General features: G+C 39.9%; 1 protein-coding gene across 1 annotated transcript in view; it reads right to left on the bottom strand.

Moving 5' to 3' along the window:
- The window catches only part of UBR4 (ubiquitin protein ligase E3 component n-recognin 4), a 160,818-nt gene that overhangs the window by 100,188 nt on the left and 41,959 nt on the right, over positions 1-18,671 (bottom strand). Inside the window, exons 28-42 of the mRNA XM_074218273.1 lie at positions 17,534-17,691; positions 16,301-16,510; positions 15,513-15,614; positions 15,138-15,238; positions 14,681-14,879; positions 14,090-14,278; positions 12,869-12,932; positions 11,395-11,586; positions 10,754-10,824; positions 10,517-10,664; positions 8,148-8,378; positions 7,504-7,674; positions 4,713-4,895; positions 1,371-1,529; positions 417-569 (exon numbers count right to left, since the gene is read on the bottom strand). Of these exons, the coding sequence (XP_074074374.1) occupies positions 417-569; positions 1,371-1,529; positions 4,713-4,895; positions 7,504-7,674; positions 8,148-8,378; positions 10,517-10,664; positions 10,754-10,824; positions 11,395-11,586; positions 12,869-12,932; positions 14,090-14,278; positions 14,681-14,879; positions 15,138-15,238; positions 15,513-15,614; positions 16,301-16,510; positions 17,534-17,691 (2,331 nt within the window). The remainder of the gene's footprint in view (positions 1-416; positions 570-1,370; positions 1,530-4,712; positions 4,896-7,503; positions 7,675-8,147; positions 8,379-10,516; positions 10,665-10,753; positions 10,825-11,394; positions 11,587-12,868; positions 12,933-14,089; positions 14,279-14,680; positions 14,880-15,137; positions 15,239-15,512; positions 15,615-16,300; positions 16,511-17,533; positions 17,692-18,671) is intronic.

The following is an 18,671-nucleotide window of genomic DNA, read 5'->3' as shown; positions in this document are numbered from 1 at the left end:
CAAGAACTAAAAATTGAGACAAAAGAAAGTCTAATTTACCATCACAAAAATATTAATTTGGGAAGGGAAGACCCTCAAAGTTTCTGACCAGAACAGAAAGCAATTGCTTTTTATTCTCATTATACGTCATCAAAACCTTGTAAGTCATTAAGGCTTGTCTTCTTGATTTATATCTTGTCACTGGACTTCAATGACTCTGGAGCTGAAAGTGAGGCTGAGGACTTTTAAGCAGCTCAGTCTCACTTAAAAACAATTTACATACAAATCAAAGCATCACCTTCATGTCTTTGGTTCTCTTGGAGAATAAACAACAAGGTAAGTCACCCCCTTGAGAAGCTTTCTGAAGTACACTATTGGCTAGAAGAGGCTCCTAATCACCACAGGGTCATTGTACCAACACCAAGAGGAGACAGTACCTTGACAAAGTCTGCAGTAACGATAGCAAGCTCTGTCTGTGAGCCAGGTAACCACACAGCTTTGATGATAAAGTTTCCTGTTGCCAACTGAGGATGTAGCACCAAGTGGTCAGAAACAGAGCCTGAGCTACTAAAGGTCAGCACGTGGCAATCCTGGAACCCAGCATGGGGACAAAGAAGACAAAGCATAGCCTGAATTATTCTTGCTCAAGTCCCAGAAATCCCCCTTTCTTTTTTGGCCTCTCAATTCACTTCTGTGCCAGGAAATGGAGACTTAAATGTCTTTGCCTAGTCCTGTATTCTTCTCCCATTCTCAATACTTCCTACCAGGACCTTCTAGACCCATTCTCAGCCTAATGATATCCTCATTCCTCTGCCCCTCTGGGACCTAAATAGCCATTCTCCTTGTATCTTGCATACCACTTTATTTGAGCATTTATGTGCTTCTCATGATCCCTCTTGAATAATAATCATTAGATTTAAATAGTAGAAATGTAAAAATGATTACTTTTCTCTCTCTAGGTACTCTATATAGTAGGCACTCAAAAATTAAGTTCACCAAATCTGTTGAAATGAACCCTTCAAAGACAATCACTTACAGTGTCATTTCATTTTTAAACTGAGTTTTCAAATTCCTTGCAAGAAGTAGTCAGATAAAGGACTTTAGAGAAATACAATCCTCTAACTAATTTTAACTCAAAATAAAAACATATCAATAGTAACAAAATAAGAGGAATGAAGGAGTCAGAGGCATTTATTGTATTCTCTTCAATTCAACATATTTATTAAGCACCTACATAAGGGCATTATGATCACCATTGAGAAAAGAAAAGAAAGGGCCACCATCCCTCATTCAGCTCATAATCTAATAAGGGAAAAAGCCTGACAATTTAGGAAAAACAAGAAACTGACTACAAAATGCTATGGTCCTCAAAACTGATTCTATAGTCTTACCTTCAGTCCACACACAGCAAGATAGTCCTCCTTACAAGGATTTCCAGTGAGACTTAATACAGTGAAAGGGACTGGTGCTGATGCCAGGCGGGTGAGGGTCAGCTTCCTTTTACTGGAATCTGCTTGTTTGAGGAGCGCAGAGAGCTGCAAAACAGTAATCTGCAAAGGAACATGGCCAACATATATTCTCAGTTCTGATACCATCAGAGGACACAGAGCCAAGGGCCCTCAGAGAAGTGCATGATTCCCTCTCTCTTGTGAAGAGGATCAGTGAGGCAAGAAATATTGGGGAGTCAAGATGGCAGTATACAGTAACTTCCCCACCCCCACCCCCACACTCAGCTAAATTCCTTCAAACAGTTAGAAAATGAACCAGACTATAGCCAAGAAAAAGTCCCAGTGAGTTATTATTCCGACACAGGATAGTATAGGGAGACAGAGAGAAATAAGGACAAGTTGTGCCAGGAGCACAAGAGGGAAAGACTGTACATGGAAGAAGGATGTCATAGACCCCTACTGGGGCACCTCCAGACTTATACCAAAGCAACTCAATGGGGAAGAGGTTCTAACTGGCCATTATGTTGCCTACTACTCAATTCTGGGTCAGAGATTCAGATTTGGCTGAAAAGGTTAAAAGAGCCCAAGGGAGAAAATTGCAAAGCTCAGACCTCACCCTTCAATAAGAACTTACCAAGAACTAGACTATTCAGGTACCAATGAAAGTTGGCAGATCCTATTCTAAGCTATCCCTGAGATCTTGGAATAAAATACTCAAAGCAGTAACAGAACAACTCCAGACCTTCTCTCCAGAAGTACATAAAGCCCAGTCCTAACATCAAGTCTGAAGTGAAGAAGTAACATGGAAGAATGTGCAAACAAAAAAGAATCCCACCATAAGAACCTAATTTGGTGACAGAAATACTCAAGACAAAAACCCAGAAGATGACTCCAAACATCTACAAGCAAAGCCTCAAGGAAAAGCACAGCATGGGCACAAATTCAAATAGAATTCCTTTAAGAGATGAAACAATTATTTTTAGAAGATTAAAAATGCCTCCAAAAGTGAGAACTATGGGGGTGGCTAGGTGGTGCGGTGGACAGAGCACCGGCCCTGGAGTCAGGAGTACCTGAGTTCAAATCTGGCCTCAGACACCTAGCTGTGTGGCCTTGGGCAAGCCACTTAACCCCACTGTCTTGCAAAAATCTAAAAATAAAAAAGGAAATGAGAACTATGGAATACAGATTTGGGAAGGAAATGAACAGTATAACACAAGAGAAACAAATCTTTGCCAAGCAAGAAACTCTGAAAATTAAATGAGCCAAATAAAAGTCAATGACTCCATAAGACAATATGAAATATTAAAACAAAGTCAAAAGAATGGGAAAAAAAGAAAATATGAAATATTATATCACAGAAATAACTGGCCTGGAAAAAGATCATGGGGGAAAAATGAAAAATCATACAAATACTTAAAAATCATGAACAAAAATAAAGCCTAGACAACATCATATTTCAAGAAATCTTAAAACCTCTTAGTCAGAGGGCAAAGGAAAAATACAAGAATCTACTACTGAAAGAAACTTCAAAATAAAAATTTTCAGGAACATTAAAGCCAAAATACAGAACTTTTAAGTCAAAGAAAAAATAATGCAATCAAAAAAATTCAAGTACATAGGAGCCCCAGTTAAGAACACCCATGATTTAGCAATACCCACTATAAAAAAGTTGAGTACTAACAAAACTAAATTTCAGAAGAAAAAGGTTTACAACAAAGAATAACTTTACTGAACAATTAGAATATTAGTCTTCTAACTATTCCTGATGAAAAGAACAGAGCTGTGTTGAAACTCTGACACTCAAATATAGGCACAGAGAGAAACAAATAAAGGTGCCAAACTATTAATTTCCTTCCCAATTCTTTATTCCATAGTTCTCATTTCTTTTTCAATTTTTTCTTCTAATTCTCTCATTTCAGTGTCTAAAGCATTTTTAATCTTCTAAAAATTCTTATTTCATCTCTTTAAGGAATTCTAGTTGGATAGCCCATGCTATATTTTTCTTTGAGGCTTTGCATGTAGATGTTTGGAGTCATCCTCTTCTGGGTTTCTGTCTTGAGTATTCCTCTATCAACCCAACAAGAATGAACTGCTTATATTCAAATATGGGGAGTAATGTTTATCATCACCAGGGGTCACAGAGGAAGTCTAATTAGATAAAAGACCTGGGAGTGGTTCGATTAAGTCTTTTTTTTTTTTTAGGTTTTTGCAAGACAAATGGGGTTAAATGGCTTAGCTAGGTAATTATTAAGTGTCTGAGACTGGATTTGAACCCAGGTACTCCTGACTCCAAGGCCAGTACTTTATCCACTACGCCACCTAGCCGCCCCTCTATTAAGTCTTAATGATCTTAACAGAAGAATGCAAAAAATAAGGAAAGGGACTTCACTGAGGAGAAGAGAAATAAACTATGAACAAAGGGAAGGTTGGATGAGGAAAATTCTCACCTTATCAAAGTATACAATTAAACAGTTAAAAAAAACCAGGCTGAAAAGGGTGGGGTGGAGAAGCAGAGTTGGACACAAAAATACAATTTATTCAACAAGGAAAGAAGAAGGGAAGAGAGAAAAGGAAGAGAGGGAATTAGAAAGAGAGTAGATTAAGGGGATATGAGTCCTAAACAAAACAAACTCCATCAAAGCATGTATGCAAATATTTAAAGCAGCTCTTCTTGTGGTGGCAAAGAATGAGAATCTTAAGGGATGTTCATTAACTGAGGAATAATCAAATAAGTTACTGTTAATGTTTTTCTTATTGTTTTTTTTGTCCTTCATTCTCAAAGGAGACCATGACATGGGAGGTGATCCCATGACAAGCACATAAACTGGATTTGAGTGAGGTGGAGCTGAGTCATCATAACTTGAAAAGAATTCAGAATTTTGCACAATGAATTATTATCAAATATGATTCCAAAGGGCTGATGATGAAGCATGCTACCCATGATCTAACAGAAAGGCAAAAGAGCTATCTCTTTGTGGTTGTGTTGTGGTGTGCTGCCCTGTGCTGTGCTGTGGTGGGTGTGGTGTGGTATGCTCTGGTTGGGAGAGAGAGAGAGAGAGAGAGAGAGAGAGAGAGAGAGAAATAAAGATTGCCAAAGGAGCAATTAGTTTTGTTTGATTATACTTATTTGTTGTTACAAAAAAGTTCTATCTTTTGTTTGCTTTTGCTCTCAATAGGTAACATTGAGAAATGGGGAAATAGATTTGGGGCAGGAGGTGATGTTTGTTGACAAAATATAAATTAAAAAAAAAACTAGAAAGTAAATAAAGGAATTAAAAGATTCACCTTGCCCTTTTCATGGCTGACAGCTAAATGCTGGCGTCGCCCATGGGGTGAAGACAGCACACACATTGCCACACGTCTCAGCACATGCGCACTAATGAGCTGGCGAATGGTCTGGCCCTGGTCTCCACTGTAGTTCATCCGGACGTTTTCAAAGGCACCTTCCTGAGAACCTAAGGTAGGGACCTATACACAGGGGAGAAACACAAATATCCAGTGATAATAAAATCAAGTGATAATGTCCCAATATTAGGCCTACCTTTGTTAAAAACAAGTGTAATGTATAACCTGTATCTGACTGTTTACTGTCTCTCAGGAAGGAGGTAGTTGAGGGAAGGAAAGAGAAAATTTGGAGCTCAAAAATTTTTACAAATGAATGCTAAAAATTGTCTAAATGTAATTGAGGAAAAATAAAATATTATTTTAAAAAATGTATTCAATGACAAAGCACTTCTCACACAAATAAAGTCAGATCTAAACAAGTGGGAAAATGTCACATGCTCATGGTTAGGACAAGTTAATATAATAAAAATGACAATTCTACCCAAATTAAATTATTTATTCAGTGCCATACCAATCAAACTACCAAATAATTATTTTCCTGAGTTAGGAAAAATAGTAACAAAATTCATCTGAATCAACAAAAAGTCAAGAATATCAAGGGAACTGATGAAAAAAAATGTAAAGGAAGGTGGCCTAGCTCTACTAGATATGACAACTATACTATAGGGGTGGCTATGTGGCCTAGTGGATAAAGCACTGTCCTTGGAGTCAGGAGTACCTGGGTTCAAATCCGGTCTCAGACACTTAATAATTACCTAGCTGTGTGGCCTTGGGCAAGCCACTTAACCCCATTTGCCTTGCAAAAAAACCTAAAAAAAAAAAACAAAAAAAAACTATACTATAAAATGGCAGTCATCAAAATTGCCTGGTACTAAGAAACACAGAAATGGATCAGTGGATTAGGATGAGTTCAAAAGAAACAGTAGTAAATGACTGAGTACACTACTGTTTGACAAACCCAAAGACAGTAGCTTCTGGGATAAAAACTCCCTATTTGACAAAAATTGTTGGAAAAACTAGAAAATAATATGGCAAAAACCCAAGTCTCACACCCTAGGTCAAAATGGGTACAGGACTTAGACATAAAGTGTGACACCCCAGATCAATTAACAGACCAAGAAATACTCTAATCTTCAGATCTATGGAAAGGGGAGAAATTTATGACCAAGCAAGAAAGTTTATTATAAATTGCAAAAATGGATGATTTTGACTATGCAAAATTTAAAAGTTTTTGCACTAATAAAACCAATGCTGCCAAAATTTTAAGGAAAACAGAAAGCTGGGAAAAAATTTTCACAGCTAGGGGTTCTGACAAAGTTCTCATTTTTAAAATATACAGAGAATTGCAGCAAATTCATAAGGTTATAAGTCATTCCCCAACTGATAAATGGTCAAAGAATATGAACAGTTTTCAAATGAAGAAATTAAAGTTATATATAATCGTATGAAAAAATGCTCCAAATCATTACTGATTAGAGAAATGCAAATTGAAACAACTATGAGATAACACCTCACAATTATCAGAGTGGCTAAGATGACAAAAAATGATCAATGTTGGAGAGGTTATGGGAGATTGGGTCATTAAAGCATTATTGGTAGAGTTGTGGAAAGACCCAATCATTCTGGAGAGCAATATAAGGGCAGCTAGGTGGCACAATGGATAGAGCACTAGTCCTGAAGTCAGGAGGACCTGAGTTCAAATCTGACCTCAGACACTTAATAATTGCTTAGCTGGGTGACCTTGGGCAAGTCACTTAACCTCATTGCCTTAAATTAAAAAAATTTTTAAAGAAAAAAAGAGAGCAATATGGAACTATTCCCAAAGAGCAATAAAACTGTTCATACCCTTTGATCCAGCAATTCCAATACTAGGCCTATATCCAGAAGAAATTGTAAAATAATGGGAAAAGACCCACATGCTCCAAAATACTCATAGTAGTTCTTTTTGTAGTGACAAAGAATTGGAAACTAAGGAGATGCCCATCAATTGGGGAATGGTTGAATAAGTTATGGTATATGAATGCTTAGGAATACCATTGTTCTATAAGAAATTATAAATGGTCACACTCTAGAGAAGCATGGAATGAATTATAGGAACTGATGCTGAACCAAGAGAACATTGTACACATTAACAATGTTGTGAGTTGATCAACCTTGATGGATGTACCTCCTCTCAGACAGTTAGAACGATCCTAGGAGACTGACTATGAACAATGCTATCCCCAACCCCAAGAAAAACAAAACAAACAAAAAACCCTTTAGAATCTGAATGAACACTACATTAACTTTTTAAAAATTTCTTTCCTATCTCATGGCTTTCTTTCTTTTCCCTTAATCCTAATTCCTCATACCAAAATTGATTAATCTGTAAACATGTTAAACACAAATGTGTCTGTACAATATTCACCTGATAGTTTGCCATTAAAGGTAGGGGGATGGGAAGGAAGGGTGGAAGGAAATTATGAAACTTAAAAATATGCATAGGCATGTGAATGAATGTTGAAATTTTCATAATATGTAATTGAAAAAATAAAAAATATTGATTACAAAAGTATACTTGGGCACAATTTATATGGTTTTTGTATACCATAGAAGAACTATTTAGGGCTATTCACATATTCTAAGAAGGTAGAAACTACCTCCTATATGTGTTTATTGTGTGGAGCATTGGGCACAGTCTGGTTGCCAATAATTGGCTATTCCCCATTTCCATGACTTTGCTGGCACTCACCATCAGTTGGTCTGTCATCTCCACCATCTTGTCCAAGGTGTGTAACTCATTGAGTGCCTGCTGGGCCCGGCTGCTGCTGCCCATGGCTGAAGCCTGCTGGAAGTTGATCTGAATGGCCTCCATGAGGAAGCCAAGCATGTCTAACACCAAGGGAGCGAAGGAGAAGTTCGCCTGGCAAAAAAAAAAACAAATGAAGATATGAAGGTGCACAAAGATAATACAACACAACTGCAACATCCTCAAGAAGAGGTGCCATTACAATACGTTTCTCTTCATTCCTAGTCCAACATGCTTGCTGTTGAACCAACCTACCGAAGCTTTGTTTGATTCCCAACATCACCTCTCCTTTCAAGGAATCACCACCAAACTTATTGTGCCACTGTTCCAGTGTCTCCCCACCCCCAGCCTCCACCCCACCCAACCCTTCCCCCTCACTTTATACTTTCAGGCATGTTGAGGTGATAACTGACAAGGGTTAATTGCAGCTATTTCCATCTCACATAAGGAGAAATTAAGGTGAAAATTCTGTGACTCCAGGTGATCGAGTGCACCTATAAACAACCAGAGTGCAGAGATCTTTCTTCTCCTGACCTCCCTCAGACTCTCATCCCTGATCCTGAGTAAAAGTCATCTGAAAAGCCCACCTGGGTCTGAAGTTCCTCCCGGCAACCTTCCACACTCCGGCACAAACTGCTCTTCTTAGGCTTCTCTTCATCAGCAACTTTGCCATCACTGATAGTGACCTTGGCCTTGTCTGCTGGAGACGTGCTGCTGGAATGACGTACCACATTCTCAGAAACTCGGGGTTCACTCTGAAATGCCGATTCCTTCATGGTGGAGCTCATGCCACTGCTGGGTGTCCTCTTCACCAAAGCCTGAAGAAAATCAATAAAAACTCAGAGAGCACTGTCTCTAAACAATAAGCCCTCAAGTCAGTATCACCTGAGACCCTGAGATGACTAATGATGTGAATGAGTCAAAGAAGCTTACACCTAGAACTCATGCCTGAATGGACTCCAAAAGTGACCCAAAGACCTCCAGATTTAGGCAGTAGAGAAGGAAGAAAACAAACAGCCTCTTAAGTCAGTTCAGTGTACTTTTGGAGATCTCTAAGTGTGAAGATCTTCCTTATATCAAGTTTCAAATTATCTCTCTCAATTTCCCTTTGAGGTCAAGCAGAATAAATTAATGCTCTTCCACATGCTAGCACTTTAGATACATGAAGAAAACTAAATGTCCCAGATAAGTCTTCTGTGCTTCTGCCCAGCTCCTTCAAATGATCCTCAAATGGTACAATTGAGGCCCTTCCCCTTTTTTTCTTTTCCTTTTGTTTTTTAAGGGTTTTGCAAGGCAAATGGGGTTAAGTGGCTTGCCCAAGGCCACACAGCTAGGTAATTATGAAGTGTCTGAGACCGGATTTGAACCCAGGTACTCCTGACTCCAGGGCCGGTGCTTTATCCACTGTGCCACCTAGCCGTCCTTAAAATAGGAGTCACAGATTTTTATAGCTCTTAGAACTTAGATGAACCAATTGGTGTCCTTGCCAAGTTTTTTTTTTGGTTTTTTTTTTAGGTTTTTGCAAGGCAAATAGGGTTAAGTGGCTTGCCCAAGGCCACACACAGCTAGGTAATTATTAAGTGTCTGAGACCGGATTTGAACCCAGGTACTCCTGACTCCAGGGCCAGTGCTTTATCCACTATGCCACCTAGCCGCCCCAAGCCCTTCCCCTTCTTAATTGCACTCTTTTGGATCCTTGAATGGCACAACTGAGGCCCTTTTCCTTCTTAATTGCACTCTTTTAGGTACTCTCCAGATAATAAATGGACACAATATTCCAGGTGTAATGTGAGCAGGACCCAATGGAAGCTCCTGCACCCTGGACATGATGCCATCTCTGACAACATGTGAAAGCTATATTAGTTTTTTCTTGGCTCTCATGGACTAAGGATTCATACTGACCTTGCCATTCACTAAAAGCCCCTATCTTTTTAAGAACAACTGTTACTAGCTATGCCTCCCCTGTTGTATTACTTGAGAGGTAAATTTTGCAACACATTCTTTATCTAGTCCGTTGAGATCTTCTGGAAGTTGATTCTCTTGTCCAATGTGTATCCTAGCTTTATATCATCTATTAATTTTAGTCCTGATGATCTAAATCCTGTCCACTCAATTATTTACTTAAGAATATCCTAATTGGGGCGACTAGGTGGCACATGGATAAAGCACCGGCCCTGGAGTCAGGAGTACCTGGGTTCAAATCCGGTCTCAGACACTTAACTCAGACACCTAGGTGTGTGGCCTTGGGCAAGCCATTTAACCCCATTTGCCTTGCAAAAAAAAAAAAACTAAAAAAAAAGAATATCCTAATTCCAGGGGCGGCTAGGAGGCGCAGTGGATAGAGCACCAGCCCAGGAATACCTAGGTTCAAATCTGGTCTCAGATACTTAATAATTACCTAGCTCTGTGGCCTTGGGCAAGCCACTTAACCCCGTTTGCCTTGCAAAAAACAAAAAACAAAAAACCTAAAAAACAAACAAAAGAATATCCTAATTCCAAGGATAATACCACATGAACCCCAATCTTCAATATTTTCCTATCCTCCTAAGTCAGAATGAGCCTAAACAACTAGATCTGGAAGTTAACCTAAGAAAAATGACAACAGATGATGTGTCCTGCCTATGGCCCACAGCAGCAGCATAAACTGGATTTCTAGATTCATCATATGTTAATGCCAAAGAAGATCTTGAGTTCAGATGTGATCTCAAAAGTCATCCTAAATCCCTACTTTTGCAGAAGATACTGAGAATCTAAGAGGGAGAAGTAACTTTCAGAGTCACATAACAAGTTAAGGGGACAAAGATAACTCAAGAATCCATAATACTCCCACGCCAATTCAGATCTGCCTATAACACTGCACTGAATGTCAACAAGAAGACAACTGGACATTTCTCTCCCAGGCTGTGTCTAATGATGAAATTACTTAAGAGCACAATGAGCATTCCAGCTCCCTTACCAAGCAACTGCCATCTTCCTTGGCTCCACAATCACAGAAGAATGACCCGTATTTGGCATAGGAAATCTCGTGATCCTTGTGGCAGACCTTAGCACACACTGTGCACACGCCAACCCCATCCACCATCTTGCAGGTGTGACAGTGGTACCTTTGGAGATCAAAAATCCCCAAATGAGTGACAAATCCCAGCAAGCAAGTTAAAAAACACCCTCAAGTCATGAGAAAGTGTATACTTACCAATGCTGATTCATGAATTCTTTCTGTGTGATAGTGAATGTGCATAGCTTGTTGCAAAGAGAATCTTCATCCTCCAAAGTAAAGAAAGTCATTAGACACACACACACACACACACACACACACACATACACAGCACATTTGCATGCCCTCCCCAGTTCCCCACTCCTCCATCCATGTGAAAATCTTTTGGTCAGCTTGTAAATGGACAAAGGAAACCCAAAGCAACAAGAGTTGACAGGCTGAAAACAAAACTTCCAGCAAGTATCAGTAGATGCCTCATTTGTTTTGTGATCAAGATAAAAACTGAACTTTTTTCCCTTTACAATGGTTTCATACCATCTCTACCCAAAGTTTTACTAAAGTTCATTTGGTACATAAAAGAGTATTTTTCAACTGAACAATACTTCCTTCCAGAAAGCTGGGTCCATAACTCACTCTTCTAGCTGCTGAAAAATCAAATCTTGGAGTGTGAGTCCAGTTTTGGGAAACAATTTTACTTGAGGCCTCAGCAACTGCTGAGCCTGGAGATGACAATATTTTCTAAGCCTGGGTCCTGTCAGTATGGATTAAAAAATCTAAACAGAAGCTATAGTTTCAACAACTGACCAAACATAAGGCTAACTGCCTTGGAGGGAACTTACTGAGTCCTCAGCCTGAGAGTCTTCTTCTTCTACAGCCAGTTCCTCTACCCAGTCTGAGTCAACTTCGATGGCCCGCTCCTCTCCATCCACTGACAGATGACTAGTACCCTGACCACTGCCCTGGCTCAGGGCATTGGTGACATCAGCCAAGTAAGATACGATATGACAGGTACATTCCAGAATAGTCACATGCTATAAAAGAAGACCAGAAATTCCTCAGAAATTATACTTCTCAAGAATTTCTTATTATGTGAAATCAAATACTGTGCATTTTTCCCAATGAAAAAAGCTTTTTACCTTTACATTTACACAATCCTTTCATCTAAAAATCAGTTTGTACACCTTTGTACAATAAAGATGGGAGCTGCTTTCTACTGAGTTCTTTTTTGAATAATTTTGCCTCTTTTTCCTTTTGTTTGGGGAACTTTTGTTCCCCAACTCTTCTCTTTGGACTTCTGGAATTTTCAATAAGCCCTTTCTCCTCCACTGATGGTAGTAACCATGTAACAATAATTACTACAAATAATAGCTACCATTTATGTAATGCTCTATAGTTTGCAAAACTCTATACAGAATATCTGAATTTGATCCTCACAAGAACCCTGTGAAGTAGGGGCTAGTATTATCCCCATTTTACAGATGAGGAAACTGAGGATGAGAGATGAAGTGACTTGCCCAGGGTCACATAGTAAACTAACTAAACTGGGCAGGATGTGCATTGATTCCAGGTGTTGTGCTCTGACACTGCAGCACCCAGTGGCTGCAATTAAGCATAAGAATGGTTCAGACCATTATATTATATCAGAAGAAAAAGGGAAAAGCCTAACCTCTAACTTCAAAGACCCAAGTTACTTTATTCTAACCTCTGTGATGTTTCCACACTAAGAGGACAAAGATGGGCAAAAAGAGACGCGGCCCCTAGGAAGGGTACCAAGACAAGTCTGGGGCTACCATGAACTCTCAGGGTTCTTCCATCCACATGGGATGCAGCAATTAGAACAAGTCAAGTCCTTGTTCTGAACAAGGCAAGTCAACCTACCCCCAAGGGGCTTGAGGGAGAGACATCTGAAGTCCAGAAAGGCCTTGAACACAGAATGGACCCTGGGGTGTTTGATGGAAAGAGGAAGGACAGTTTTCAGGAAACATGAGGATCTGGTTGGATTTTTTTTAACAGCAGACACATGGAATTTTAGGAAGGGCTCTACTGAAAGCCTGTTTTTCAGAGTATTTGCTGCCTCCTATCACTTTCTCACACCTTGAAAAAGCCTAAAGGCACGCAGCTGACAATTACACACTTCTAAGACTTTGAGATCCAGTCCTTACTCCCCACAGAATAAGGAGACCAGGGCTGAGAAGCAGGGACTTCCTGGCAATATGAAGACAAGACTCAATCCACACCCTCCCAGGGTGAACAGTTACTCCCCAATTGTTTTGTCACCCTCCCAGTCTAATAGTTGCTCCCCAATTTTCTTACCTTCCCATGCATTACATTAGCATTCATTTTTTCAACTACATTCTTCTGAGACAAGTATTTCTTACTGTTGAGGAAAGGAAATACAGAAACACTGAGGTGTCCAGGGAGAGGAAACATCTTCCTGACTCCACCAGGTCCTCAATTCCCAGCCCAGTTGGTAAATGTAAAATACAAATTAATCCTTATCAGAAAAAGACTGAATAGAATGGACTAACAGAGTGAACAACAGGTTGAGGGTTAAACCACATGGGTGTTTATCATTAACCCTTCCCAACAATTTGTCCCATACCTCAGTCTTCTCATCAGCAAAATCATGGTAATATATAGTCTAAGAAAGCTGTGAGGATTCTGTCCCAAACTGAAAACTATTTTAATGTAACAAATCAATGACACTGGAACATAAGGAAAATGCCACAGCATGTCAAACTTTCTTCTACATTATTCTATTCCATATTCTATACCCTCATACCTATGCACTTTTCCTCTTTAACCACTCTGTAGCAAACCTAGTAGAAACTCCTTTTACTACTAATCTGGACAACTGTAACCTCCTCCCCCCACCAGAAATCCACCCACACTCCATACAATACAATCAATATTCCCCTTAACTACTGTCAGACTAATCTTCCTAAACAACAGACTGTGTCATGTTGCTCAATAGATCAAGTACCTTCAGTATTTTACCTACGTTTGCCTATGTAACAAAAATAAAATTCCTTTACCCAACATTCTAAGCCCTAAATGACCCAATTTTGCCACCCCCAACTATATCCTTAGCTCTCCTTGTCTCCATGATTTACTTACAATCTTCCTTGTATTTGGAATATCTTCCTTCTCATCCTTGAATGTTTAACCCTTACATGCCTTTTAAAGCCCAATTCAAACTTTCTCAGTTAAGTGTTCTCTGATCATTGCCAATGGGCAATAATCCACCACTCCCCCAACCATCCCTCTCTGAGAACTTTGCTCTGAAACTCTCTAATAAAATTTAATGTTGCCTCTTATGACTGTGTCTTAACCTCTGCCAGGTTGGAAACTTCAGGTGTAGAAGAAGCCCAGTCCACCCAGACTCTTGTCTCTCCCAGCACAAGAGTCACTTGGGTGAGAGTTTGCCCAAGCTGACTGAGTTCCAAAGAGGGGAAGTAGCCAGCAAGGCTTTGCCTTCTCCAGGGCCCAGCTCCAGGCCTCATTGCTCACTGACTCCATCTCCTTTTCACTTACCATCTGCTCAACCAATCCACAGCAGCACCATGAAGCTGGAGGTGGCCAGCACCTTGGCCCGCACTGGCTAGCGTTGCCATTACGACCATGAGCTCAGGAAAGCCAGCACCATCCCCATTGGCCAGCATTTCTGTCGCCATAGGGATCAGGGTGCTCAGCAGCACAGTGCAAACACCTTCTCCAACTTGGCTATTGGGGAGAGAAAGCAGTGAAGCAATGAGACACCATTGGGAATTGGGCCCTGAGCTAGCTAAGGCAAAGGACACATAGGAGGTAAACAGAGCCCACACCAAGGGGACGATTCAGTCTGCCCATCAATCACCCTCAGCTTAAAAAGGTCATGTTCCTTAACCCTGATTCGACAAAATCACACAGCCTTGTTAGGTCAGCCTCTCTTCCAGAAGCTGCATCTTGGACAAAACCGAGGAGCTGGGATGGAACTTGTGTTTGGGGAGAGAAGACAAGGGGAGGGAATGAGAGAATAATTCAAATGATGGGACTGACAGTATGGGGGAGAGGATAGGCTCAGTGCCATCCACATCCTTGTGGAATTTTAGAGACACTGAAGCACATCAAGTCAAGATGCTCTACCTGTTTTCCCGAACAATGTATGTAGTCAGTAACTGCAACAGCTGCCGGTTCTCCTGCACCACCTCCAACTGATCAGACTCCTTGGGGGGTGATGTGGTCATACGGGTAAGCCAAGCCTGGAGCCTTATAGGCTCCACACAAGCCAGCTGGGCAAGGGAGCCACAGAGATGGAGCAGGCTAGGGTTAGGGCTCTTCTCAGCTGAGGACAGAGCAAAGGGCTACAGTCAACACAATGAGGGTCACAAAAGAGTAAAAAGAAAGACAGACAGGAGAAAATGTGGGGGAGGGAAAGAGGAGGCTATTTTAATCAAGTGTTCTGTCTCTCTCCAAAAGTTTCCTGGAGATTCTCCCCACTTGTTCACATTTTCATGCTACTGTGACACACTGGCAGAAGGTGGTCCAGCATTAGCCAGACATCAAAGTTCCCATAAGGAGATTATTAAAAGCTGTCACTCACTCAGCTGGAAGAGTTTGGTGAAGAATTTCAGAACTCGGTTACAGAATTTAGCAGAAAGGTTCTCATTAGCTGTGGCCATCATGATCTGGACAAGTTCTCCGCTAGGAGACAAAAAGGAGAAAAAAATGGAAGAATCACATTAAGTCCCACAAAAGGCATCTATTTCCATTTCCTCACTATCACTTCACTTTCCAGTGGAACCATTCATCTTTGGGACATGACTGGTCCAGACTGTGATGTCCTCCCCTCCCTCTTTCCCAGTCACCTTAGAGAATAGGAAAGAAAAGTAGCTTTACTCTCCAGGTAGACATGCCCCTGATGAGATCTTCCAGAAGGCAATACTCCAAGAAGGATACCAAAAGGTGTTGGTCTCACCTCTCTGAAAAAAACTCCTCCATAGCCTTGCGAGCCTGGCTACTTTCCAATTGCTTCTCCAGATGCTGGAGACACTCTTCCAAGATGGACTCATCTAATCCACTGATGGAAGATCAAAAAAGATAAAATGACTATAAGTAGTCAGAGGCATTCTTATGGCATTCTGAGCATTCCTAATACCCACACAGGAATGAAGTTTGAAAATGTCAAAGAAAGGGAGAGCAATGGTCAAGTGTCTACAGAGACACTAAAGTTATAAACCGTAAGAGTTCTTTGCTTTAGTTTTCCTATCCTCCCTCTAAATTAATGAATGGAATCACTAAATTTCAGATGTTTTTTAAAATGTGGTTCAGTGATACCAGCAACAGAAGATATGAGATCTAATCCTGACTCTGTCATGAATATTTGGGTGACAGGAGATAAGTTATATTTGCCTAGTTAATAATTTTTTCTTCAACAGTAAAAAAGCAGAATGTCCAAGAAAGAATAGAAGATGTTGGTCATCGAGATGATGGGTACCAGACCCAGATAGTCAGTTCTCTAATCAAACATTTATAAGACTTGTCAGAGGTGGACAAAAACAACACATCAGACGGTAAAGGTGTAAAATACATACAAAAACGCATCACAAATCCTGGAAGGATTCAAATGTTGATTGGCTAAAGATAGAGCCAAGGTCCAAGAACCAGTAAAACAGTTGTTAGATCTATTTGCAAAAACTTCAAGACCTTGCCCAAGGTTAATTGCAAAGTAGTTGGTAGACACTAACAATGCTAAATCTGACTCACCTATTAGGGTCTGCATGATTGGCCAAAATATTGTAACATCCAGTGATCAGCTTCTCATAAACTCGAGCCAAAAACTCATCTGACTCCGCTGGGCCCAAGATCCTTTCTAGGGAGTTGCTGCTCATCTCTGCCACACTCTCAGTGCTTGTCTCCAAAAGAAGGGGCAGCAGTGTACGGATCACCTGAGGAGGGTTTAACTCATCGGACCAACTTCAGGAAAGAAAAAGGAATCAGGTCAGTTGCTGTGGGGTTCTGAGAGCTTTCTAGGAACAGAATAACTTGAGCATTTCTAAATGGAACCACTTACTAATCTTTCCTGCAAAGACCAATATTTTGTAGGACACATGTAAATCAGGGGAAAATAAATCTTAAAAGTTAATGAAATAATTGATCTGCCTCCAAAAATACAGGCTTTGAGACAAAAATATAACCTCAGTTGCGCCAGCCCTGGAGTCAGAAGTACCTGGGTTCAAATCTGGTCTCAGACACTTAATAATTACCTAGCTGTGTGGTCTTGGGCAAGCCACTTAACACCATTGGCTAGCAAAAAAAAAAAAAACTAAAAAAAAATATATAACCTCAGCACTTTGGTTGACATTTCTTTTCCTGGTGTAAAAGCATCAACTCACTACACAGTGGAAATCCTGAGCCCTCCTGGTATTTAGCTCCTTAGCTTTTTACCACAATGTCAACATTCCCTACATATATCTGATGCTAATTTTGAAATAGAGCACCTCCTTTCCAGAAGGTTACAAGTAGGGAGAGAGGTGGGGGCTGCTATATACTCATATCCTAAGAGTTCATATTGATGTAGCCTTCACTGTCTACAAATAATCTTCCTCAAAATTCATCCTTGAGGTAGGCAGTACAAGTATCATTTCCCCAATTCTACAAAGGAGAAAAGCAAGGTGCAGGACTGTGAAATTATTTGTCCAAGGCATTCAAAGTGGTTCAAGACCTGAATCTTGAAACCTAGCTCATCTCTTTAAGCCTTTCATCTTTGCTCGTTTCTGTATAATTTAAAACAAGAAATATGATTCCAAGTGAAAAGATTTCATTTCAAGGGTCAAATGTAGTACAGATTTCTTCTAGACAAGAACACAAGAAAGATCTATTAATACCAATACTCAAATCCCTCATTCACTATTATCTTTTCTCTAGAAATACACTTTTCTCAGTTAAAAAACTAGGGTAAAAGCACAATAGATTGAATTTAATTTACCAAATACTCACACAATAAGATCCCCAGTCAATCTGACCAGAGAAAGGAGTGTGTGCTTCAAGGATGCGGCCAAAGGAAGACTCTGGCTGCAGAGGGTCCCCAGGTGGGCAGCCTGCACAGCACTAATGTAACTCTCTGCCGGAATTGTGTCATTGGCAAAAGCATTACGCTATAAGGAAGCAGAACACAAATATATTGTTTAAAGTATAAAGACCACAAAGTCTACACATGATTTAATTTTCTCAGATGGAAGATGACAACAGAAGAAGCTAGTAGGGCTTAATGATTAAATTTTAGTGATGTGAGAATGAAGGAATAGCTATACTCTGAAAATAAGATACTTAAAACATGTTAAATAACCAATGTCTAGGTGACTAAACCCTGACCTTTCCACCTCAGTAGAAAGTGCACAAAAATCAAAGAAGAACATATTCCTGTGTTTTGAAAAATATTCTGCCAAGGGAGTTTTCAAAGCAGGACCAGATGATAGAGTTGTCTCAATATGTAGTGGGCAGCCCTGGATTAGGATGACCTGCGGTCTTCAAATAGACTGGATGACCACTTGTGGGGGAAAAAATCACTGAGAGTAATCTTATTCAGGATTCAATCCTGTTATCAACTACACAGTCATGGAATGGAAATTATTGCCTTAGGATGATAGTTATATGTAAAGTATCTGAATGATCAGTCTTTCTGAAAGAATTAAATCTTTTTTAAATGATTAGAGGAGCTCCAGGATCTTGAAATATGTCAAGATTATCATGAGTATAATTATCCTTAGAATCAAGAAATCATGGGACATGATAGTTAAAAATGAACCTAAAATATTACCTTGCCCAATTTGCAAAATTAAGAATGCAAGCAGAGAGCTAAGTGACTTGCTCAGGATCAAACAACTAGTGACAAAAAGCAGGTCAAAAATTCCTGGTCAGAAAAATAAGAATTCTTGGTCAGTAAAAGAACAGGCTGTCTTCAGGATGTGGACATAATTTATAAACTGCTAGTCAAGAAAATACTAACAGATTTTACCATTCTTTTTTTGTCTCATAGGATTTAGAAAACTTCAGAAAGGGTCAGAAACTGCTCTGTAATGTCACAAAAAGGATCCTAATTCCTGACTCATCTTCCATCTGTGCTACAGCACATGTG

Source organism: Macrotis lagotis, chromosome 1 (genome assembly GCF_037893015.1).
Source record: "Macrotis lagotis isolate mMagLag1 chromosome 1, bilby.v1.9.chrom.fasta, whole genome shotgun sequence".
Lineage (NCBI taxonomy): Eukaryota > Metazoa > Chordata > Mammalia > Peramelemorphia > Peramelidae > Macrotis > Macrotis lagotis.
This window is presented reverse-complemented; position numbering and strand designations above follow the sequence as displayed.